Source organism: Mastomys coucha, unplaced genomic scaffold (assembly GCF_008632895.1).
Source record: "Mastomys coucha isolate ucsf_1 unplaced genomic scaffold, UCSF_Mcou_1 pScaffold9, whole genome shotgun sequence".
NCBI lineage: Eukaryota > Metazoa > Chordata > Mammalia > Rodentia > Muridae > Mastomys > Mastomys coucha.
The window spans coordinates 13,419,699-13,444,250 of NW_022196915.1; the positions used below are offsets into that span (position 1 = coordinate 13,419,699).

Sequence of the window (24,552 nt, forward strand, 5' to 3'; positions counted from 1 at the left end):
AAAAAAAAAAAAAAAAATTAGCAATGTTCCAGATGTTTTTTTAGACACAGACTCATGTAGCTCAAAACTGCTATGTAGCTGAGAATGGCCTTGAACTCCTGAACCCTCCTGCCTGTGCCTCACAACTGCTGAGATTACAGACATACACCACCATACCCAGCTTCAGATGTGTGCTTTTTACCTGAGCTTGGTTTTGCCTTGAGGGTCTCTGCTAGTGAAAACTAAATATTTAATATATTTAAAGCTAGAAGTAAACTGTACTTTTTTGTCAACAAAATTTGTAGAGTCTATATGAATGATGGATTATTCTTCAATCTAGAGAACATGAGCATTCAATAACATCACAATGTGTTTAACAGAGGACATAAGCAACAAAGCCAAATGAAAGGTATTTTGATTAATTCAGGGTTTTTATCATTCATAATATAATAATACTTCACTTATTAACTGAACATCTTGGTTAGAATAAAGCCTTATAAATGGACATCTTGGTTAGAATAAAGCCTTATAAAACCTATTACAATGGAGGGAAAAAACAACTATATAACAATAGGTAGGAATAGAAGAAAAACAAAATTGATACACTTAACTAATTCCAAATAAAGTACATCAACAGAGCCGGGCAGTGGTGGTGCATGCCTTTAGTCCCAGCACTTGTGAGGCAGAGACAGGCGGATTTCTGAATTCAAAGCCAGCCTGGTCTACAGCCAGGACAATACAGAGAAACCCTGTCTCAAAAAACCAAAAAAAAATAAATAAATAAACAAACAAGCAAACAAAAAAAAATCAATAGAACACAGGCTGTGTTAAAGCTAATAAATTATACAAATGCAGGCTCAAATTTTGTGTCTATTTTGCAAGAAAAATTAATCATAGCCTTCTAGTAACTAGAGGCTGGCTACTTTCAAATCCTTTACTCAAACAACAAAAACAGGGGTTTCTTAAAGTTAAAAGCATGATTAAGGAAAATACAATAATATGGGGTCTTCAGTGAGTTCCAATAAGTAAGCTCTTGGGCTGGAGAGATAAGCTCAGTGGTTATGAGCAATGACTGCTCTTCCAGAGGTCTTGAGTTCAGTTCTCACAACCATTTGTAATGGAATCAAATTCCTTCTTCTGGTTTATCTAAAAACAGCTACAGTGCACTCATAAACATTAAAATAATAATAACAAAAGCAACAACAACAACAAGAAGCTCTCACTATGTTTGAAGAGATGGGACAGATGCTTCAATCTTGACATTTTTTTAGTACAAATCTAACAGAAATATAAGTTCTATAATATACTTAGTATATTCATTCATCCTTTCAACAGATACTACTCTGGGCCTAAGAACAAGTAAGGTATGTAGCAGTACATCACGAAGACACTACCTCTGTCCTCATGTGCTGAGAGATTCTCTTTTAAGCAGCATTGTTAGCTTTAGTTCTTTACCTGTGCATCATAAATCCGATGCATAGCTTGATACAACTGGTTCATATAATTGGAAATAGCAGTAGCATCTTCTTCAAATACACCCAGTAAAGATCTTGTCTGTAAAACACAAAAAACAAAAAACATAAATCAGTATATAAATCAACTGGTGAAACATTTTTTTCTAAAAGCAGTAAAATACTAGAACTCTAGTAATTCTGACTTTTCATCTATTTAAACTCTTTTGATAACAATGTCAAGAAGTCAAAGGATTTATTCTGCTTCACTTTATTAAAAAAGGGGGTAGTGCATACCCTTCATCCCAGTTCTTGGGTGGCAGAGGCAGGAGGATCTCTGTGAGTTTGAGGCCAGCCTGGTCTACAAGTGAGTTCTAGGATAGCCAGGGCTACACTGAAACACTGCCTCAAAAAAACAAAACAAAGTAGTAGTATAAGCAAGAATGGCAAAGTTGTGTTGTGGATAGTCCTGGTGCTGTTTGTATTTTGATGTTAATTCTGCTTTTGGTGGGGGGCTGCAGATGAACAGGTACACACAGGTGACTTCTGATGAACCTTCTCCCACCTTAACTTGTAAAATAAAGGCTAGAGCTGGTGATTGGGCAGTGGAAGGGAAGGTGGAGCTGAAAAGTTTGGGGGAGAAGGAGGAAAGGGAAGAGAGAGGGAGAAGAGAAGTAGAAGGAAGAAGAAGAGGAAGAAGAAGACGAGAAGGAGGAGAAGGAGGAGAGGAAGATGGAGCATGTGGCCTGGAGAAACTGCAAGTTATAAGGGATCTCATAGCTGGGGAATAGAGTAGTGTAGTGGTAGATCTGCCCAGTCTAGGTGCACAGCTTGTATTCATATTAATTTGAGTTGTATTTTCTTTGCCTGGGCTTATTTGGCTTGGAGATTTACTGCAACAAATGTGTGTGCTGTAATCCTGCAATTAAACCTAAAAGCAGGAACAATGCATGAAGGCCATATTTTTAAAAAAAAGAGAACAATTAAAGCTCAAAATCCAAAGGATGACACTATCTCTCCATACCAAATACACAACAGAGTTTGTTCATTTTAGATAGAGTCAAGCTGGCCTCAAACTCATGGTGATCCTTCTGTTTCAGCCTCTGAGGTGCTAAGACCACAGATGTAAGCCACCACAAGCTTGGACAAACTTTATATTTTTATTCACTAACTTATTCAAAGGAGTAACAAGCAATTAGGTGTGTGGAGTATGTTGCAAGACCTTCTGTGACATATGACACAGTCTCCATACTCTACTCCTCCAAGACTTGCTTTCCCTCTTAGCATCTTGCCTCAGCCTCTTAGTAGCCAGATGTAACAAACTCTTCTTGACTCTCCTGTTCTACAGTAATAATAATATTTTTTCTCCTTCAGATTTTTTGCCAGACTGGTATGTTTGGGGTATATAACTTTAAAGACCCTTATATTTGATTAATTAGGTTTGGACTGTGCAAACATTGTGGGGGAAAAAAAATTTTAAAAAAATGAGTGACTCTAGCTGAGACTCCTAGCAGTTGGGGATATGGAGACTGTAGCCAGGTGGGACTTGCAGTAGAGGCAGTGGGACACCACCCCACCCATAAAATCTCTGACCCAAATATATAAAAAGATATTCAGGAATAAAGATGGAGTTGAGAATGAGAGACCAGCCAGCCAATGACTGACCTAACTTGAGACCCATCCCTTGAAGGTGAGCCAACCCCTGACACTATTAATTTTACTCTGCTATGTTTGCAGACAGCAGCTTAGCATAACTGACTCCTGATTAAACACTGAGCGGAATTCAGGGAGTCTTGTGGAAGAATGGGGGATAGGATCGAGGGAGCCAAAGAGGTCAAGGACTCCACAAAATAACACAGAATATATACAGAGTCAACTAACCTGGGCCCATGGCGGCTCACAGAGACTGAACCACCAACCAAAGAACATTCAGGGACTGGACCTAGGTCCCCTACATTTGTAGAAGATGTGCAGCTTGGTCTTCATGTGGGTCCCCTAGCAACTGAAACGAGGGCTGTCTCTTACTGTTTCCTGCTTTTGGATCTCCTTCCCCTAGCTGGACTGCTTTGTCAGGCCTCAGAAAGAGAGGATGTGCTTAGTCCTGCTGAGATTTGATATGCCAGGAAAGGTTGGTACCCATGGGGGGACCTCCACTTCTCTGAGGAGAAAAGGAGGAGGTATTGGGGGGAGGGGTCTGTGAGGGAAAGACTAGGAGAAGGGGGGGCTGCAATCAGGATAAATTAATGAACAACAATAACAAAACAACAACAAAAGAACCAGAGAGCCAGACAGTGGTGGTGCACACCTTTAATCCCAGCATTCGAGGTAGAGAGACCTCCAAGTTCTAGGCCACCCTGGTCTACAGAGAGAGTTCCAGGGCAGGCAGGAATACACAGAGAAACCCTGTCTCCAACAAACAAGCAAGCAAGCCAGCGATATAGCTGAATTCAAGCCCCAACAATAAAAAACGAATCTTAAAAAGGTAAGTACAATTCAGGACCTTCCATGTCTTCCAAGCTCTAACTTCTTTACTCACCAAGTAATGAGCCGCTGTGTTGGGACTGGAGGAGCTATAGCAGTAGCAATCCTGTCTACTTAACTACTAGGCCAGGGTCCTACCACTGACCCACACCCTTAGTCCAATGAGTCACCCTTCATTAGGACTGAAAGATCTAATTTTAAAAAAAAGTACACTAGGAGATTGAGAGTTTTCATATTCTTGGTTATTCTTATTGGATTATTTTATTGATAAACTGAGATAAAAATATATACACAAAAGAATTAATCGCAGCCCTATTACAAATACAACAATGGGAGCTGGAGATGCTGGATATGGAGAACAGTTGCAACTATTCTGGAGGCTGAGGCAGGGGGATCTCTCAAGCTATCCTGAGCAACACAAGATTTTCCTCTCAAAACAAAACAAGGATCTTTTTTTTTTTTTTGGTTTTTCAAGACAGGGTTTCTGGAACTCACTCTGTAGACCAGGCTGGCCTCGAACTCAGAAATCCACCTGCCTCTGCCTCCCAAGTGCTGAGATTAAAGGCGTGTGCCACCACCGCCCGGCTTAACAAGGATCTTTTTTAAAGACATGAAAGTAAAAGGACTAGCTGGAAAGAGGAAGAGGGAAAAAGGAGGGATGGCAAATATAATAAATATGGAAATGCCATAATAAAACTCATTGTTATGTTATTAATATGTGCTAATAAAAACATTTTTAAAAGATAAGCCTGTTAATCACTTAAGGAAATATACAGTCTAGGAATTTTAAATTGAGAACACTGAAGACATTTAAGCTATTAAGCATCCATGTAAAAAGCTGGGTATAGTGGCAGGTGCATGTAATCCCAATGCCAGGAAGGCAAACAGATCCAGCCCAGTCAGCCTAGCGGACACAATCCCATGAGAGACTCAGGTCTCAATGGGAGATAGTATCTCAAAAAAAAAACAAGCTAGGCTGAGGCTGAGGAGGAACAACTCCTGAGGTCATCCTCTAGCCTCTACATGTATGCACTTGCACATACTAGGGCTGGGAAGGTGGCTCAGTAGACTAAAGCCCTTACCCTTCAAGCTTGAGGACCAGAGTCCAGGTGCCCTAGAACCCTCATAAAATCTGGGCAGGTATGGAGGTCACACGTACTCTCAGAACTTGTAAGACAAAGACAGGATACCTGGGGCAAGCTGGCTAGACAAGCTGAATTTGCAAACCCAGGGTTCTAAGAAAGACCGTGTGACAGTAAATAGATGGAAAGCAATCAAAGAAAATACATCAATTTTGAGTCTCATGCACATGAGCACATATTCACAGAGATGCAAACACAATACATACATACATGTACAACACATATACAAAAAATAAATAAAAGCAAAACTGAGGATTTATCTTAGTAGTACAGCATTTGCCTATCAAGTGCAAGGTCCTGGGTCCAGCCCCCAATAAGAAATCACTGTTTAAATTAAAAAACAGGGGCTGGAAAGATAAATCAGTGGTTAAGACATTGACTGCTCTTCTAGAGAATCCAGGTTCAATTTCCAGTACATCTTGGCTCAAAACCATCCAGTTCCAGGGGATTCAACACCCTCTTCTGATCTCTGTTAAACACATGCAAATGGAACACCCTTATACTTAAAAACAAATTTCAAATTAAAAGACAGCAACAATAACAACTGAAAGTCCTTAAGGCTTAAGCTTTGCAGTTAAATACTCAGCAGACAAAGACAAGAGGAAGCTCAAGTTTGAGGCTAGTCTGAGCTACAGAATGAGACTGACTCAAGTTGTAAACTACTTATGTGGAAAATTCAGGACTCTACATCGAAAACCATAGATAGGGCACTGTGTAACCCATTCTCTTTATAGTCTTTATTTGGGCTATAAAAAGTCAGCTGAATAAAAGAAGTTCAGACATTGTACTGAGTCTTAATTTTAAAAAAGAAAAACGATAAAATTCTTCTGACCAACACAACCACAAAATTGTAGCAAATCATCTGAAATAAATACATCTTAAGACTTTACTCTGAAAAAGTCATTAAGCACAATTTAAACTACGAGATAAACCAAAATGTGGCTTTCTCTTTCTCGAATTGACTGATAAGAATACATTACCTCCTTGCAACTGGCCTATAAAGATAGCCTTCAGAGAAAAGAATAAATCAATTCTACAATCAGAGCGCAATTTCAACTTGGAAATCAAACTGGCACAAAATACATGGCAAAAGTGCCATCCAGGAAAACGAGCTCTTCTCTTTTCCTTTCTTTTTGGTTGGAGGGGCAGATATTAAACTACAAATGCATATGAAGTATGCATTTCTCAGCAAGTAATATTTTAAAGAATCTACCTGCAACAGAGTTTTATATCCCTTACTATACATAAAGGCTGGCATAAGGATGAAATTTACACAAGTTAGAGGCCCCAACACCTTTTAATACATAACTGATTTCATTAAGTACTGAAAAAGAAATCCAACAAACGGTTCTATTTTCCTATACTGTCTTCATCCAGAGCAACCACACCAGCATCATCCTTAACACACAAAAACAGGGCTTTCATTTTGATGAGTTTATTCGGGCCAATCTGCTACGCTAAAGCTCAGCCTCCCCGAAGCAGCGTAGGCGCCTTCCGTCACCCGCAGTGCACAGCTCCAGTGACAGTCACCAGCCTGAGACTCGGGCACGGACACAGGACGGGGAGCAAGGCACGCACTCCTGCTTCCACCGGCGTTTCACACTCCGCCTCGCAACCCCTTCTTAAGAAAACTAGCTCCTGCCGTTCCCCGAAAGCCGGGCCTCCTCCGAAAACGCCAAGGCCAGGACTTATCTCACATCCTATCATCGCGATAAAAACAGCACCGCCCATGAAACCCAAAGGAGACTCGGCGCGGACTCAAACGCCAGGCCCCACCGGAGACAGCGGCGGCCGCTCGGTCTCCGCCCCGCCCGTGGCCCAGCCGCGCGAGTACGCGCGGGCCTCCAGCCCGGCCCGGAGTGTAGGGCGCGGCCCCGGGAAGACAGCGACCCCGGGCGGCGGTGCCCACCTGGGCCACGGGCACCTGAGGCTCCAGGCCCGCGCTAGGCCGCGCGCTGTCCTCGGCCGCCGCCCGCGCCTCACCTGCGGACTGTCCTCCAGGGTCTCTTCAATGGGCAGCTTGTCGATCCCCGGCATCGTGGCGAAGGCTGGGCGGCGGCAGGACACTCGGCAGCCGCCCACAGCTCCGCGCGCGGCCCCGCCTGCAGCAGCTGACCCGGTCCGCCCTCTCTTAGGCGCCGCCGCCCCAGCCCAGAGCTCAGCGGCCGCCGCGAGGGAAATCCTGCCTCCCTAGGACCACTAGCCCCGCCTTCAGCTCACCCATTGGCTCGCTGCAACGTCTGTCAACGCTACGGGGCTGGCCAGGAATTCCTCCCCGTTTCCCTGTCGGCGGGCTCTCCACCGAGCGGTGGCCCCGCGGATCGTGCTGTGTGGGAGCGTCGACCTCCGTCGTCGGGCGCGCGTAGTTGAGTACGTAGGGGACTGTCTGAGTCACGCTGGCTCACAGCTAACTTGAACCTGGAGTGAAGACCGCCCGAGGGGACCTGAGGCAGTTTTACTTCTGCACCATACTTCGTCTGCAATCTTAGAGAAACTCCTACACCTTGGCGCCTGTAACCTTCCCAACCCTGCTCTAAGTTCTCAGTCTTAACTCCTCACAAATCTGTGAAATCCGAAATTGTGTCATTAACGGGGTTTACAGTTAATTTGTAGTAGTAGACCCTAAACCGTTTTTTTTTCCTGGACACCTGGCTCTCAGCATCAGTTCAAAACCCTTGATTTTGTTGACTTTAGTTCTTACCTCGCCTATCACAAAGGAAAACGTCTTTTTAAATAAAAAATTTAAAGATACATTTACTGGAGGACTTACCTCCGTCATTAAAGTGCTTCTCTCGCAAACCGATGTCATTTCTGTTTCACCAAAAAGGTTTGGCAGAGACCCAAAGAGCTTCTTTGGTCTCCTTGACTGTAGAATGACGCTCACACAGTTGGAGATTTGACATGTAAGGATTAGAACACTGTTATGTTTTGTTGTGTTTTATGGATTCAGCCTTGATGCACCCTTTTCTCCAGCTTCACACGTTCTTTATTTCTCTGAAGTGTTGTACAAAGAGTTTATCGATACACAGAAAAAAAATGACAAAATCATTATTATTTCCCCCAAAAAATCTACCCATTAACCCACCAGTCCATTCCACTGTCATTCAAAAAGTATGATATGCTGAGAGAAGAGCGTTAGCTTCCTGGTTCTCCAGCTGCTTTGAACCAAATCCAGACACTGGAGCAAATCCAAATATGGTAATGAAGATGAAGTTGCAAGTTTACCAGATTTTTCCCATGATTTCTTGAAAGATAAAAATTTTGTTTCAGAAGTTTTATGGTAGATTTGAATTATAGTCCCACAGAATTACCTTCAGTGATATGGTCCTTTTATGCGAATCCATCCCTTAAATTCTCAAATAGTCACCCTTCTTTAGTTTTGAAGAAAGATGGTTTGGAGCCAAATCTTCCGTTGTATGAAAGATTCCCACTTGTATTATGGGTATTTTATTCTTGATATTTCTTTCTTACTCAGCTACTACGAGCACAATGCACCTGGCTGTAAAGAGGCAAAACTTTCAAGTAAGGTGTGTTGACACATGTCCATATTCCCAGCATTCCCAGCATTCAGGAGGCAGAGGTTCAAGGATCCTTGCAAGTTGAAAGCTGCCTGGTCTTGAAGACTAGCCAGGACTACACAGACCCTGTGCCAGAGAGAGATGGGGAGGGGGAATAGAGAAGGAAGAAGAGAAAGAAAGCTTTCAAGATAGTGACCTTCTTGATTAATCTGTAATTTGTAAAAGGAAAGAAAAAGGAGGATAAAGATAATTGATAATAATTAAGAATAATAATTAGCAAAGAATGAGAAACACACTGGTGGTGGTGTAACAAGAGGAATTAACCAGCAACCCAAAGGGGAGGAGAAAAGAGAGAGAGAGAAAGAGAGAGAGAGAGACTGATTCTATTTAGCATCTGAATTATCTGAATGTGATAATATCAAATTAAATACTTTTCTTTGTTATAAGTCTTTCCGAACTGTTCTGTAGAGGGGTCTCAAGATACTCTTATCTTAAAGGGGCATGAGCAGGGCGGTGGTGGCCCACGCCTTTAATCCCAGCACTTGGGAGGCAGAGGCAGGCGGATTTCTGAGTTCGAGGACAGCCCGGTCTACAAAGTGAGTTCCAGGACAGCCAGGGCTACACGGAGAAACCCCATCTTGAAAAATAAAAAGATAAAAAAAATTTAAAAAAAAAGGGGGGACCATGAAATTCTCTCCATGCCTAGCTGGTTATAAAATAAAGAACAAACTGTTGATGAGTTACATTAGGAGCTAGTTTAGGGCTGGAGAGATGGCTCAATGGTTAAGAGCACTGGCTAGTCCTTTCAGAGGTCCTGAGTTCAATTCCCTGCAACCACATGGTGGCTCACAACCATCTATAATGTGATCTGATGCCCTCTTCTGGCACACAGGTGTACATGCAGATAGAGCACTCATACAAAAAAATAATTTTTTTTAAAAAAAAAATGTAGTTTAATCAGATTATAAAATTTTAAAACTAGAAAGTGCCCATAACTTTAATTGACTGAATACCTTGTTCATCCAAATGTATATTTTCACTTATTATTTTAAAACAGCTCTAAGGCTGAAAAATTTATATTTTCTTTTGATAACCAAAAAGTTAGTGGGATTTTGCTTTGTTTAGTTTTGGGGAGAGAAAGGAGTTGTTTTATTTTTGAGACAGTCTCTTGTAGCCCAAGCTGGCTTTAAACTTTCTATGTAACAAAGGGTGAACTTGAACTTCTGATCCCCTGCTTCCATCTCCTGAGTGCTGAGACAGCAAGATCTGCCATCGTACCTGATTTTATGTGGTGCTGGAGATGAAGCTCAGGACTTCATGCATACTAGGAAACTTGAAGCAACTGGTTATTTTGATGGAAAGCAAATTAGGATTAAGCAGCACCCGTCAAAGAATTCTTAGAGATATTTTACACATATAATTTATTGAAACATTTCACACATGCAATTTACAACAAAAAGACATACAATCCCATTAATAGACTTGTTAATTACTAGTCTGAAATTATATTTGGTCTTCTTATAATTAGGCTTTTACATAATAGTCCTTGAAGTGCTGCTCTGTACTTTATAACAGGGAAGAATGTAACAGCTCAAAAGACTTTGAGACTTTACTTTAAAAAATTATCCCTTTAGGGGCTGAAGAGATGTCTCAGGAGTTAAGATCACTGGCTGCTCTTCCAGAGGACCTGGGTTCAATTCCCAGCACCCACATGGTGGCTCACAACCATCTGTAACTCTATTTCCAGAGGATCCAACACCCTCTTCTTGCCTCCATGAACGCTGCAAACACATGACACACAGATGTGCATTCAAGCACACACATACACATAAAATAAAATAATAAAATACAAAACAATTATTTAAACCAGGTATGGTAGCCAACACCTTTAATCCCAACACTGAGGAGGAAGAAGCAGGTGGGTGTCTGTGAGTTCAAAGACAGTCTGGTCTACAAAGCAAGTTCCAGGACAGCCAAGGCTATTACACAGAGAATCCCTGTCTCAGAAAACAAATAACAACAACAACATGTATCCCTCTAGGTTAATGGTTTCCAAATATTCTCACACCACATATAAAAGCCATCTCAAAGATTGTTAGCAGACAATTTCCTAACCCCGATAAGAACTCCTGCTATAGTGCAGAGTGGACCTAAGAGCCTGTGTCAGAAAACCTCTGTCAAAGGCAAGATAGAGAATGATCTTTTCTTCTCCAAATAGCCTTGCACTTTAGAAGTTATCCAGTTAGCACTAGGGTTACAACTCAGTGGCAGAGTGTGTCTTCAGCATGTGCAAAGCCTTGGTTTGAGTCCCCAGCACAACATTTAAAAAACAGTAATACAGACAGAAGAGTAATTCCCAGTGGCCAGAATGGTGAAAGGAGCCTCAATTCTGGAATCTTCTTGAAAGGCAGGAAACTGTCTGCACAAATAGCCTCTCAAAGACTTCACCCATCTGAAATTTGGAGGGATTAATGAGCCTTTTAGGAATATAATGTAGGGGGCTGGAGAGATGGCCCAGCAGTTAAGAGTACTGACTGCTCTTCCAGAGGTCCTGAGTTCAATTCCCAGCAACCACATGGTGGCCTACAACCATCCATAATGAGATCTGACGCTCTCTTCTGGAGTGTCTGAAGACAGCTACAGTGTACTCACATCTCATATGTAATAAATAAATACTTTTTTAAAAAAGAAATATAATGTATAAGCTAGGCATAGTAGTGCACACCTGTAGTTCCAGTGCTCAAACACACACACACACACACACACACACACTCACAAAATACTTTTGAGTGTCACAGTAGTGGGACTTACAGATTGTTAGTTAGCTGTACAAAAGGCTGAAGTTGTAGCTCAGTGGGTAGAATGCTTGTCTAGCATGCATGAAGCCCTGAGCTTCATCTCCAGTACCACATAAAATAAGGCATTGTGCTCCCCCACCGGCTCGCCCTTTCTGCCTGGCGGCTGTTGGCCACCAACCTGAGGGGAGATAGGAAGCAGAGGCAGAGACCAGGGTTCTTTTGGGTGACCATGAATATGTACAGAATGACCTCCAGAGATGAGTCTATTTTATTGTTTCAGGGGTAGGAGAAGTAAGGGCTGTTTTAGGGGTACGATAGAAAGGACTAATGTCATGTCATGTCATGTCATCAAGCAAGCAGGAAAAGCTAATCAGTTATACTACAGCACCTAATAACGATGCAGGCCGGAAGCCAGAGTGGCACGTGTGAGGGACGTTATGTAACCTTGAAGAAAGCTCTGTACAAGATCACTTTTCAGACAAGGCCAGACAAGACCAGCCACCTGTATTCAGGGACACTCTCCAGACAAAGACAGGCAGAGACAGGGAAGCTCTGCTGTGAAACAGAATCTGCCATTTTGTGCCAAGCTCGGAAAGCCATCTGGGCATAGGGGACTTCTACCTCCATAGCAAGGTTCCCCAGGACAAGGCACAGTGGCAGATCTTTAACATACAGCTGAAATGAACCAAATTCAAGAAATGGATATATGAAATGGTAATTTGGAAGCTCAAATCATGCCACCTGGTTTTTAAAAAACCAATTGCCTTTTAAGACAAAGAGTATTAATTTGTTTCTTTGCTCAGACCAGAAACTTTGGTGTGCATTTCTTTTTTTTTTTTAAGATTTATTTATTATATGTAAGTACACTATATCTGTCTTCAGACACTCCTGAAGAGGGTGTCAGATCTTGTTACCGATGGTTGTGTGCCACCATGTGGTTGCTGGGATTTGAACTCAGGACCTTCAGAAGAGCAGTCAGTGCTCTTACAGGCTGAGCCATCTCTCCAGCCCTGGTGTGCATTTCTTACAGGGAGGGTGGGAGAGAGCCTGGATTATGAGCTCTTGGTTAGGTGTGATGGAGTGTACCTATCTATTTTGGAATCCTATCTCCAGCACTTAGTAGCTCTGTGACTTTAATCAAGTTACTTCTCTGTCGTCTGAGAAATGAGGCTTAATAAAGGAAAGCTACATTGTAGAATTGCTAAAATAACCAATGAGCTTTAAGTAGTACCTAGTACAATAAACAATCAGTACAAAAAGATACCTGTCTTTTTAATATCTACTTTCAAGTATTAAAATGCTTTTTTTTTTTTTTTACTGACGCTTTTCCTTTATCATATCCAAAGAAAACATGTATTCTGAATCTGAACTATTATCTTAGGGAGTTCCAATGCCATTTTACACAAAACAACTGTTGCCTTCACTAATGTTTTACTACTGTGATTTAGGAACTTCTGTGGCTGAAACTAAGATTTAAAAATAAATAAGGTGCTTTCAGCCTGTTTTCTTTTCTTTGGTTGTTTTTGATCTTCTGTCTTTCTTTCTCTCTCTCTCTTTTTTTCCTGACAGGGGCTCATACAGCCCAGGTTGACCTCAAACTCCCTTTACAGGCCAGGTTAACCTTGACTTCTGATTCTTTTACTGCTACATACAGAGCTGAGATTACAGACATATACCATCACCCTTGGTTTTCTTAGTCCACCTTAATCCATTTTCTCTTGGTATAACTCAGTGCCATGGATGAATTTGTAAAGAAGAAAGATTTGTTTGGTTCGTGGAAGACGAAGATGCCCAACACTGCCCAGCCATGTCCTAGAGGGCCTTCTTGCCATTTGAGGCTCTGCATAGAGTCCCATCATGGCAGCCCAGAATTCATAGCAAGGCAGAACACCCTAGGTCATGTCTCTGTTTCCCGTTTTATAAAACCAGAGTCCCGTTGACTTTGTACCTCACCTTTATGGCCTCGTTTAGTCTATCAGAATCTCATCATCAAATACCATAGTTAAATAAACTTTCTTTCTCTCCTCTCCGTTCCCTCCGCCTGGTTGTTGTTGTTGTCGTCGTCGTCGTCGTCCTCCTCCTCCTCCTCCTCCTCCTCTTCCCTACTTCCAATCTATGTATGTATGTTATGTGCATGTGTGTGCATTGGGGTAGGATGGCTGCCCTTGCTCATGAATGCCCACATAGAAGCCAAAAGTCCAATTAGTATCTGTCTCCAGTTCTCCACCTTACTTTTTGAGATGAAGTCTCTCACTGAATCCAAAGCTTGCTATTTTAGGCTAGTCTAGCTGGCCAGCAAATCTAGAATCTGCCTGTTTCTTCCCCGCCCCACCAATATGGTTACAAATGTAAAATACCACTTCTATCTTTTGTGTGGGTGCTGGGTATCCAAAGTCAGGTCCTCTTGCTTGCAAAGCAGGAACTTTACCTGCTGTTGACTCTCCAGCCCTTCCCTTTCTTAATACCTCACAATGGGGATTAAATTTCAACAGGAGTTTTGGTGAGAACATTCAAACCACAGCATTTGTATTTTGATATTCTAGAGAAAGCATATACCAACAAGCAAAACACTCACTGTAATGACTATCTGATGTTTTATATGTTTCTCTTTGGGAGAGGTTTGGAATTACCTCAAAGTTTAAAAAGATGCATGGTGGAGAATGAGAGAACTCATCAGCCGCAACACTTAGGAGATCAGACCCTGCACCTTGCCTGGGCAACAGGGTAGAGGTGGCCCTGGTTGCCTGGGTTTCTGGTAAGCCAATCCAAAGGGCCTGAGAGCAGGAGACCTGGCTCTTGACCCTTGCTGGCTTCAGCATTGGATAGGCTGGCCACAGCAGGGAAGGAAAGCTTGCCTAGGTGGTGTGGGTGCAGAAGAACTGGCAAGCTGCCAGCTCACATACCTCTCAGGCCCAGATCTAGGGCTTCACCAATGAACTGCTGGAGTCCATGAAGGGGCCAAGCCTTACAGACTCAAAACTACAGGGTCTCCATGACACAGATGAACAACAGGATATCCGAGAAGAGTCTCAGTGAGGTTCCTGTATTGATAGTATAACAGAAGCCAGAGGCCTCCAAAACAGAGGAATGACTCACTGCAATGAACATTTACAAGCAAAGAAAACTGGACAAAATGGTACACTGTGGGACATACTGTGACACACTACAGCTTCCACAAGGAGATAGAGAGGCGGGGAGGGCTGGTACAAGGGGAGGAGGAGATGAGTGGGATTGGGGTGAATGTTGTGAAATTCACAAAGAATCAGTAAAAATGTTTTTTTTGTTTTTTTTTTTTTTTTGGTTTTTTTTTTTTTTTTTTGTTTTAAGAAGGATTCATGGCCTTTGTGACACTTTTTATGACACTTTTTATGATACCTTTACCAGCGTCAGAGTTCTGGAAGACTGGGAGAAAGGGGAAGAGGTTGCTGTCAGCGAAATCAGTATATCCTGTGAGTGTTTCACAGCTGTAGACGTCTTAACTTTTACAAAACACTAAGCGAGGCTTAAAAACAAAACAGGGTAACTGAGAATTGACTAAGCCACAACTTATATCGCCCAGTTAGTGCAAGTCAGCCTCAGAGTTGATGAGCACATCCTTGCCTGAGCACTAGGTGGCGGTGTTTAGTTTGAGAATTCAAACTACCTCAGGGGATAACTGTCTTTATTCAGCAAATATTTATTCTGTACCGAGCCAACCATTAACAATCTCTGCCCTTGTGGAACGACTTAGAAGGTCATAAGGTATGGTGACGAGAAAGACTGTTAAATAAATAAATAAAAAGATACTTAGAAATTAGTACGTTAGAAACTGCAGTGAAAATTGAGCAGGAAAATGGAATGGGGGGCACTGACAATTTTAAGTAGGATTGTTAAAGTACCCTTCATTGAGAAGGTGACATCAGACCAGAAACTTGAAATCACGAGAGTGAGCCATGGGGACATCTGAGAAAGAACATTCCAGTAGGAGACTGTGAGCACAAAAGCCAAAGCTCTGAGGCTGGCATGGCTTGGCCTGGATCAGGAATAGCACACAGGTCAAGGTAACTGGAAAAGATCAAGGAGGACAGGCTGAGAAACAGGTAGGGAGAGGGAGGAGTCCTCATCGTGTAAAATCCTGACACTCTGTGAAGATGGGCAGCAGTGTATACCCTGATTTCAAAACAAACTCACTTCAGTAGAAGTTGTAACTTGAAATAAATGAGTGAAATAAATCAAATCGGGTAAATCGATATTGTTTTAAATAAACTTAATACTTTATGAGATATACTCATTTAAAGGAAAGTTTTGTTTCAATGGCTTAGCCAAAAAGACAAAATGGGTGGCTTAAAAATAGAGGACAATGGTTTGCTTTGAAGATGGGTACAGAATACTTCCTCTCCCCCTCTGGCATAATTCAGTCCAGAGCCAATACATAGGGCCCAGATAAAGTAGGAATCTTTGGAGAATTAAGCAGCCCTCATGACTCATAGCAGGACATTTGAGTCCAATCATGAGGAGGAGGGTATTCCCACGTGCCCTTTAAAAAAAAAAGATTTATTTATTGTATGTATATGAGTACACACTGTAGCTGTACAAAGAGTTGTGAGTCTTCATCTGATTGTTGGGAATTGACTTTTAGGACCTCTGCTAGCTCCAGTCAACCCCACTCGCTCCAGACCAAAGATTTATTTATTATATTATAAATAAGTACACTGTAGCTGTCTTCAGACACCAGAAGAGGGCGTCAGATCTCATTACGGATGGTTGTGAGCCACCATGTGGTTGCTGGGATCCGAACTCAGGACCTTTGGAAGAGCAGTCCATGCTCTTACCCTCTGAGCCATCTCACCAGCCCCCATATACCCTTTTTAAGAACAGTGAAGAAGACTGCATTTGGGTGGAGAGATGGCTTGGGTCATGATATTAGTGCTGAAGTGGAACAAGAGAAGAATGTGCGTGAGAAAGCAATTTTCAAGTCCATACACAAAGAGAAGGGCTTTTGTGGGAGCAGGTATCTGACACAGAATGTCAAAACCCAAGGTGGAATGAAAATAGCCACAAAAGAAAGGAGCCGGGCCCCAGGTGTCTGAGCCCTGTGCCTCAGCATGAGATATGAGAGCTCCCACAGAGGCAGTAGCTGTGAGTCCACATGAGGCTTGTACCTGCCAGAGCACCTAGTGCTAACACAGCCTGTTGGTGCTCAAGTCATCTGAGGAAAGCCTCCATTCAGCAGGGCTCCCCAGGACAGGGCATCAGAACTCAAGAGAAGGAGGAAGGTATCTCACACGGGGGAAGGGGGGAGGGGAGGGGGAAGCTTTTCTATAAGCATAGAAAAGATGAATAAATGCACCTTTAAAAAGATGATTAAATGCATTGGGGATAATGGATGCCAGAATTCTTATTGTCAGAGAAGACAGTGACAACAGTGAAAAGTGAGAAAAATTAGAATGAGCCTTGTGGTGCTGGACTCAAACTAGAACATCCAAGGAAGCATATAGGTCCCAGTAAGTGTATAGAAATAAATATAGGTATCCCCATGTATATATCTCACACATAGTATGGTTCCTGCCTCTTTATTGAAAGTGCCTGGGAACACAGACAATCAATCCTTTATCTATGAACAGATATACAGCCCAGATCTTCCAAATACCATAACCCATTATAAAGTCCCAGGATTCATTGTAGGGAATAACTGGTTGTAGGACCAGAAGCAAGAGTAGAGAGACATGTGAGACATTTTGTTTTGCTAGAAAGTACAAAATGCCTTTCTAAAATTATATGGAGTGGGCCAGAGGTCTGGTTCAACACTTAAGAGCTCATACTGCTCTTGCAAAAGAAGGACCCTAGTTTGATTCCCAACACCCACGCTGGTTGGCTCATAACTGCTTACAACTCCAGCTCCAGGAGGATCTGATGCCTTTGGTCCCCTTTGGCACTTGTACTCTTATGCAAACACCCACCCACACAGGTTGGAAAGATGACTCTGTAGTTAAGAGCACTTGATGCTCTCAGAAGCCCTGGGTTCAGTTCCCAGTACCCACATGGCATCTTACAACCACCCTCAACTCCAGTTCCAAGGGATCCAACACCTCCTTCTGACCTTCAAAGGCGCCAGGCATACCTGTGTTACACCTTACACACAAGAGGCAAAACACTCACACATGGGCTGGAGAAATGGCTCAGAGGTCTGCTCTTCCAGAGGTCCTGAGTTCAATTTCCAGCACTCACATAGTGGCTCACAACCATCTATAATAAGATCTGGTGCCTTCTTCTGGGCTGGAGGTATACATGCAGACAGAACTATGTATACATAATAAACAAATCTTTTTTTTAAAATCTCATTTAAAGAAAAACACATACACGCCGGGCGGCGGTGGCGCACGCCTTTAATCCCAGCACTTGGGAGGCAGAGGCAGGCGGATTTCTGAGTTTGAGGCCAGCCTGGTCTACAGAGTGAGTTCCAGGACAGCCAGGGCTACACAGAGAAACCCTGTCTCGAAAAAAAAAAAAAAAGAAAGAAAGAAAAGAAAAAAGAAAAAAAGAAAAACACACACATGAAATTAATTTTTTAAAAATTTGACAAGAAATAGAATATTTAAAGTCTTACAGCATTTCCCTCACCAGTCATGATGAAGCATGATAAGAGAGTTCACTCCTCTCTTCCTAGCAACCAAGAGGCTGAGGCAGGAGTGTTGGGGACCCTTAGATTTATTCAGGCTAGGATGAGGGAGAGAAAAGGAAAGGAGAATCTCCAGGTTTCAGAGGGAGACAGATCAGATTTAAAACTGCAGAAGGAAAATCATCCCAAATGTAGGTGAGGAGGAATGCGGCCCCCGGAAGGGCTGCCCAAAAGCATCCTGGGCAGCAAAGACAAGGGGGCCACCCAGAAGGAACAGGGCAGCAGACAGATCATAGATGTAGAGGATGTTGAGTCAGAAGTACTGGAGGGAAATCTATGCTAGCTAGAGGAAGGATGTGAACTGCCCAAACTTTGTGCTAGCCAAGGCATTCCAAAATAAGCTAATGTGTGTGTGCTTTTCATTCTCAAAGCCAAAGAGTTCTTGAGAGGGTGGCTGGAAGCATCCAACCCATTGGGAGCAGAAAGTGGTGTAGCTAATCTACACAGGAGGATGACTAAGCTAAGGGCAGCCTGGGCTACATAATGAGACTGCTTCAAAATAGCTCAGTGATGGGGCGCTTGTCTACTAGCATAGAGCCCTGAGTTCCATCTCTAGTACAAAAGCATAAAGCATCTCCCCCACAAAATGCTCTGTTATTAGAAAAGATAAATAGTAACTTTACAGTGAAGAAGCCTAGAGGACACCATTTGCTTTCTTTTTTAATTCTTTGAGAACTTAATGTAGTCTATTTTAATCATATTCTTCCCATCTCCCAACTCCTCCAAGATTAGCCCCTCCCTTTCCCTACCAACTTCATGTCTAACTCCTTTTTTTCAAGACAGGGTTTCCCTGTGTAGCCCTGGCTGTCCTGGAACTCACTCTGTAGACCAGGCTGGCCTTGAACTCAGAAATCCCCCTGCCTCTGCCTCCCAAGTGCCACCACCGCCCTGCTCTAACTCCTTTTTTTAAAAGCCCATTAAATCCAATCTGTACTGCCAGTATACTCTTGGATGTGTGACCCTCTACTTGAGTGTGGTCAACCTGCCCGAGGCCACATCCTTAAAGAAAACTGGCTTTTGCTCTCCCTGCTGCTGTGGGTGGCTGCCAATAGTTCCCCAGTTAGGGACAGATCTTCATGCCCTCCTCCCCTCTCCATGATGGGATTTTGGCAAACACCATCGTAAACCTTCGGAGTTTAATGTTCCCACTCATAGGACAAATCAGAATTATATGCTACCTGATGGGAAATATGAAAAAAACATGTTATTGCCTCAGTGTTGGTCCTACTAAGTGTCCAACCTAAACCTAATCACAAGAAAACATCAGATGAACTTAACAAAAAAAGGGTATTCTAGAACGTAATATCAATTTCCTATGTGTTAAAGACCAAGGAATTGTGAGGCTCTTGCTGATCAAATAAGATTTCAATACACAATTGAAGGCAATGCCTCACTCTGACCAGATCTATGATTTGTGAATGGCAGTTGATGAAACCTGCATGGGATTTGATAATTACATGGCTGTGGTTTATCAGTGTTGATTTCCGGTCTTTGATGTTTGTGTTGTGGTAAGAGAGGAAAATCTTTGCAAGAAAAACACTGAACTACTCAGGAGTGATGAAGTATCACCTAGCAACTGTTCTCAAATGGTTGAGGAGGAAAAAGGATTTTTTGAAGCTTTTTCTTAAGTTTTAAGTTGCTTCAAAAATTAATTAGAAAACATGCATAGCTATGATCATGAATAGACCGATGAACATTTTAAAAGGTTTATTTATTTAGTGTATATGAGCATCCTGCCACTAACACACCAGAAGAGGGCATCAGATCTCATTACAGATGGTTGTGAGCCACCATGTGGTTTCTGGGAATTGAACTCAGGACCTATGGAAAAGCAGATAGTGCTCTTAACCACGAGTCATGTCTCCAGGCTTCCCCAATGAACATATTGTAATCAGTTGTTTTTTCTTAAGATATTTCTACTTCTTAAAGATATTAGTCATAAACAGGAGTCCTGACTCTAGAAAAGAAGACCTTGCAAGTCCTGGAAAGAGTGAGTCCTCTGGACACAAAGTAAAATATTCCTAAGATTATTTCTGCTCTTTTCTTCCCACACTATCAATATAATCTGTTTTTTATCTTTTTTTTTTTTTGGAGGTTTTATTTGTTTTAATTTTATGTGTGTGAGCGTCTTGCCTGAGCTACCACACGCAGTCAGTGCCAGTGGAGGTCAGAAGAGGACATTGGATTCTCTGGACTTGGAGTTATTGCAGATGGCTGTTAGCCACTACAACAACCACTACTTCTCTGTAAAAGCGGACAGTGCTCTTAACCTCTATGTCATGTCTCCAGCTCCTCAAACAGAATCTGTTTTGAATGGAGATCTATCTAACACTTAAAATTCATGTAGTGGACAGGTGAAATGGGTCTGGGAGTAACGGCGCTGGCTGCCACGCCTGATGACCCAAGTTGCTTCCTGGGAGCCAAGAGTTAATGGAAAGAACTGTATCACATGAGCTGTTCTCTGATCTGACATCCACATACATGCTGTGGCACACATGCAAGCACATATCTAGAATATAATTTTCAGGTAATAATCTCTCCTTTATCTAAATTCCTTTATTGATAATGCCATCACCCACCTGGCCTCCTAAGAACGAAATATGGGCATCACATTAACTTACTTCTCACCCCTTCATACACAGTACACTCATCACACATGTGTACACACAAACACATACACTCGCACATGCACACATGCACACAGATGCACATACAGAAGCACAGGTGCACAGGCACTCACACACAGGAACACATGCAGTCACATTCGATCACTCACACATGTGTGTGCATGCACACACAAGCACATATACACACACACTCTCTACCCCTGCTTGGCCTTAGGGTTTTGCTGCTTGTTTCTGATGTCTTCAGAAAACATCTCTGCCTCAGACAAACATACAAACCTCTAAAAAACCTTCTAAATATCATCAGTAACAGTAACAAATACGACCAATTTTTTTCCCATGTGCCAACTACTGTACCAAGAGTTTACAGAGCTTTTTTTTTTTTTGCATTTACTTTTTATTTAAGTTAACAATTATCTTCTCATTGTAGAAGAAACTGAGGCACGAGTGGGAAGTTACATATGCAAAATCACAACACTGAAACTAGGTGGAGATGAAGTTTGGGGCTGTAATCTAACATCAGGGTTGGGTTCTTTAAAAAAAAAAAAAATTATTGCCGGGCGGTGGTGACACATGCCTTTAATCCCAGCACTTGGGAGGCAGAGGCAGGCAGATTTCTGCATTCGAGGCCAGCCTGGTCTACAGAGTGAGTTCCAGGACAGCCAGGGCTACACAGAGAAACCCTGTCTCAAAAAAAAAAAAAAAAAAAATTATGTATACAGCATTCTGCCTGCATGTATGTCAACAGGCCAGAAGAGGGCGTCAGATCTCATTACAGATGGTTGTGAGCCAGCATGTGGATTTTGGAGACCTGAACTCAGGACCTCTGGAAGAGCAGCCAGTGCTCTTAACCTCTGAGCCCTCTCTCTAGCCCAGGGTTGTTCTCTGGACTCACGTTCAGTCCTGGTCAATTTTACCCCAGTATACTGGATTGATTCTTCTCTATCCCTATACCCTCTTTATTTCCTTATATTGTATTTATGTATATAGTTGCTGGTACTCTTGGAAGACTAAGAGAACTATTATATTTACAAAATCTGAGAGACCAATAATCCACATTAGTGTCTCTACTCAGAGGAAACAGCCTACACGTGAGTCACTGTACTCTAGTGCTTACCAGGACTTTGTAACATTTGCTTCAATTATTTCTTCCTTGGTTTTCTTTCTATCTTCCTGAAGTATCCTGTTACTGTTGTTGTTGCTGCTGTTGTTCCTGCTGTTGCTGTTGTTGTTGTTTTCAAACAGTGTCTCTCAATGTACTTCTGACTGTCCTAGAACTTGTTGTATAGACCAGGCTGGCCTGGAACTCACAGAGATCCTCCAGCCTTTGCCTCCTGAGTTCTGGGATTAAAGACATGTGCCACCACCATACTTGGCCTTCCTGAAGTATTTTTTTAAAAGATGTATTTATTTATTTTATGTATATTAGTACACACTATAGCTGTACAGATAGTTGTGAGCCTTCATCTGGTTGTTGGGAATTGAATTTTAGGACCTCTGCTCACTCTGGTCAACCCTGCTTGCTCCAGTCACCCCACTCACTCTGGTAGACCCCGCTTGCTTCGGCCCAAAGATTTATTTACTAATTATAAATAAGTACACTGTAGCTGTCTTCAGATGAACCAGAAGAGGGCATTGGATCTCATTACGGGGATTGTGAGCCACCATGTGGTTGCTGGGATTTGAACTCAGGACCTTTGGAAGAGCAGTCAGTGCTCTTACCCGCTGAGCCATCTCATAAGCCCCCTTTCCCGAAGTATCTTAAAGTAAAACCCAAACACTGTAAAATGTTACCCATAAATGCTTAATAAGATATATTTCAAAAGAGCATGTGTGTGTTACACATATTTGTGCTGTTTGTGCAGATTTGCTTGTGTGACAAGAATTTTACCCATTTGCACCATCTCCCTACCCCCTAAGAGAGCTTTTAACTATGTAACCATAAACATATTATCATACCTGATGAAATCAATATGAATTACTATCCTCTTAACCATGACTTCCTTTTTAAAAAAGATTTATTTATTTTATGCATATGAGTACACACTGTAGCTATACAGATGGTTGTGAGCCTTCATCTGGTTGTTGGGAATTGACTTTTAGGACCTTTTATTAAGCTCTACCACCAGATCCAATAAACTTATGTCTTAGAAATCACATTTTAACACTTAAAAATACTGAAAATAATCCCGACGAAGAAATTAAAGGCCAGCGGTGGTGGTGCACGCCTTTAATCCCAGCACTTGGGAGGCAGAGGCAGGTGGATTTCTGAGTTCGAGGCCAACCTGGTATACAGAGTGAGTTCCAGGACAACCAGGGCTATACAGAGAAACCCTGTCTCTAAAAACACCAAGAAAATAAAACAAAACAAAACAACAACAACAAAAAAAAAAAGAAATTAAAAATAGGCAAGGATTTTTAAAGCTTTAACTATTTTTTATTTTATTTTCACAAAGCATTGAAAGACCCCTGTGGGGAGACCCCCACTCAAATCTCGGGAGAACGTGCACCCATGGAATCATGAGAGACCATCTTGATGTAATTACAAGAGGTAGTTTTAATTTCGGGGCACTCCGGGCCGGCACCACACCTATCTCACGCAGGAGATAGTGGAGCCGACCACGAGGCTTGAAAGTTAGGGGTTTATATAGGAAAAGGTCTAGGGGAACAAAGGAATCAGTGTGGCCATACATAATTGGCTAGTTCAAATATTAACTATTACGTGCAGAACAGAGTGGAAAATTCCTAAGGTTGGTGTTAATCTGAGTCAACAGAGCATCTGACCTTAAACCATATCTACCCAGACATGTAGTTTATGTCTTTTTGACCTGCTAGTTCTCAGGATGTCTACCAGACTGCTTATTTTTGCCCAGGCTTATTTGGACATATTCAACTTTGGTCCATTGTGTTTTTCTTCAAACCTGCAATTTTCTCATTAGCCAGCACAAGTTTTAAGTTTAACTCTTTCAGCATCTGTACTGTAATTATATGGCTGATTTATACAAATCTGTGCTTAAAACCCAATACCTGACTGAAGAGGTGACTCAGAAATTAAGAATCCTTGTTTTTGCAAAGTGCTTGCTTGCGTCCTGTTCCCAGTACCCACATCAGATTGCTAAATCACCTGTAACTTCAGTTCCAGGAAGCCAGCCTGGTCTATAAAGCAAGTCCAGGACAGTCAGGGCTCTGTTACACAGAGAAACCCTGTCTGGAAAAAACAAAGAAGAGACAAACAAACAAACCCAAAACAAACACCTTGGACATATTATCAGAGGTTAGAGATTTGCTTCTTAATTGAAATATCAAATTAGAAATAAGTTATCAAGGCTGATGCATTTCTGACCTAATGAAACAATATAAAATGTAACATCTTTCAGTTAGCACTTCATCTTGTACATTGGATTAGTTAAAACAGGGCTGTGTGGTAGTTTGAATATGCTTTTTTTGTTGTTTTTTTCTTTTTTTTGGTTTTTTCAAGACAGGGTTTTTCTGTGTAGCCCCGGCTGTCCTGGAACTCACTCTGTAGACCAGGCTGGCCTCGAACTCAGAAATCTACCTGCCTCTGCCTCCCAAGTGCTGGGATTAAAGGCGTGAGCCACCACCACCCAGCTGGTAGTTTGAATATGCTTAGCTCTCGGGAAGTGACACTATTAAAAGGTGGGGCCTTGTCAGAGTAGGTGTGGCCTTCTTGGAAGAAGTGTGTCACTCTTGGAGTGAGCCTTGAGGTTCTAAGCTTAAGCTCCACCCAGGGTGGAGGGCAGAGTCTTCCTGGATGCCTCTATAAGACAGTCTACTCCTGGTTGCCTTCAGATTGAGATGTAGAACTTTTGGCTTCTCCAGCACCAAGTCTGGCTGCGCAGTGCCATGCTTCCAGTCTGAAACTGTAAGCCAGACCCAATTA

The 24,552-nt window shown here is 42.2% G+C and overlaps 2 protein-coding genes across 3 annotated transcripts in view; one reads left to right on the forward strand and one right to left on the reverse strand.

The window, feature by feature from the left end:
• The window catches only part of Appl1 (adaptor protein, phosphotyrosine interacting with PH domain and leucine zipper 1), a 56,098-nt gene extending 48,888 nt beyond the window's left edge, over nucleotides 1-7,210 (reverse strand). The window contains exons 1-2 of the mRNA XM_031362946.1: nucleotides 7,037-7,210; nucleotides 1,435-1,533 (exon numbers count right to left, since the gene is read on the reverse strand). Coding sequence (XP_031218806.1) covers nucleotides 1,435-1,533; nucleotides 7,037-7,090 — 153 coding nt within the window. The 5' untranslated portion in view covers nucleotides 7,091-7,210. The remainder of the gene's footprint in view (nucleotides 1-1,434; nucleotides 1,534-7,036) is intronic.
• A 7,561-nt stretch (nucleotides 7,211-14,771) lies between these two features.
• The window catches only part of Hesx1 (HESX homeobox 1), a 57,293-nt gene continuing 47,512 nt past the window's right edge, over nucleotides 14,772-24,552 (forward strand). For both annotated transcript variants that reach the window (XM_031361290.1, XM_031361289.1), the window contains exon 1: nucleotides 14,772-14,818. The gene's annotated coding sequence lies outside the window, so the exon portion shown is untranslated. The remainder of the gene's footprint in view (nucleotides 14,819-24,552) is intronic.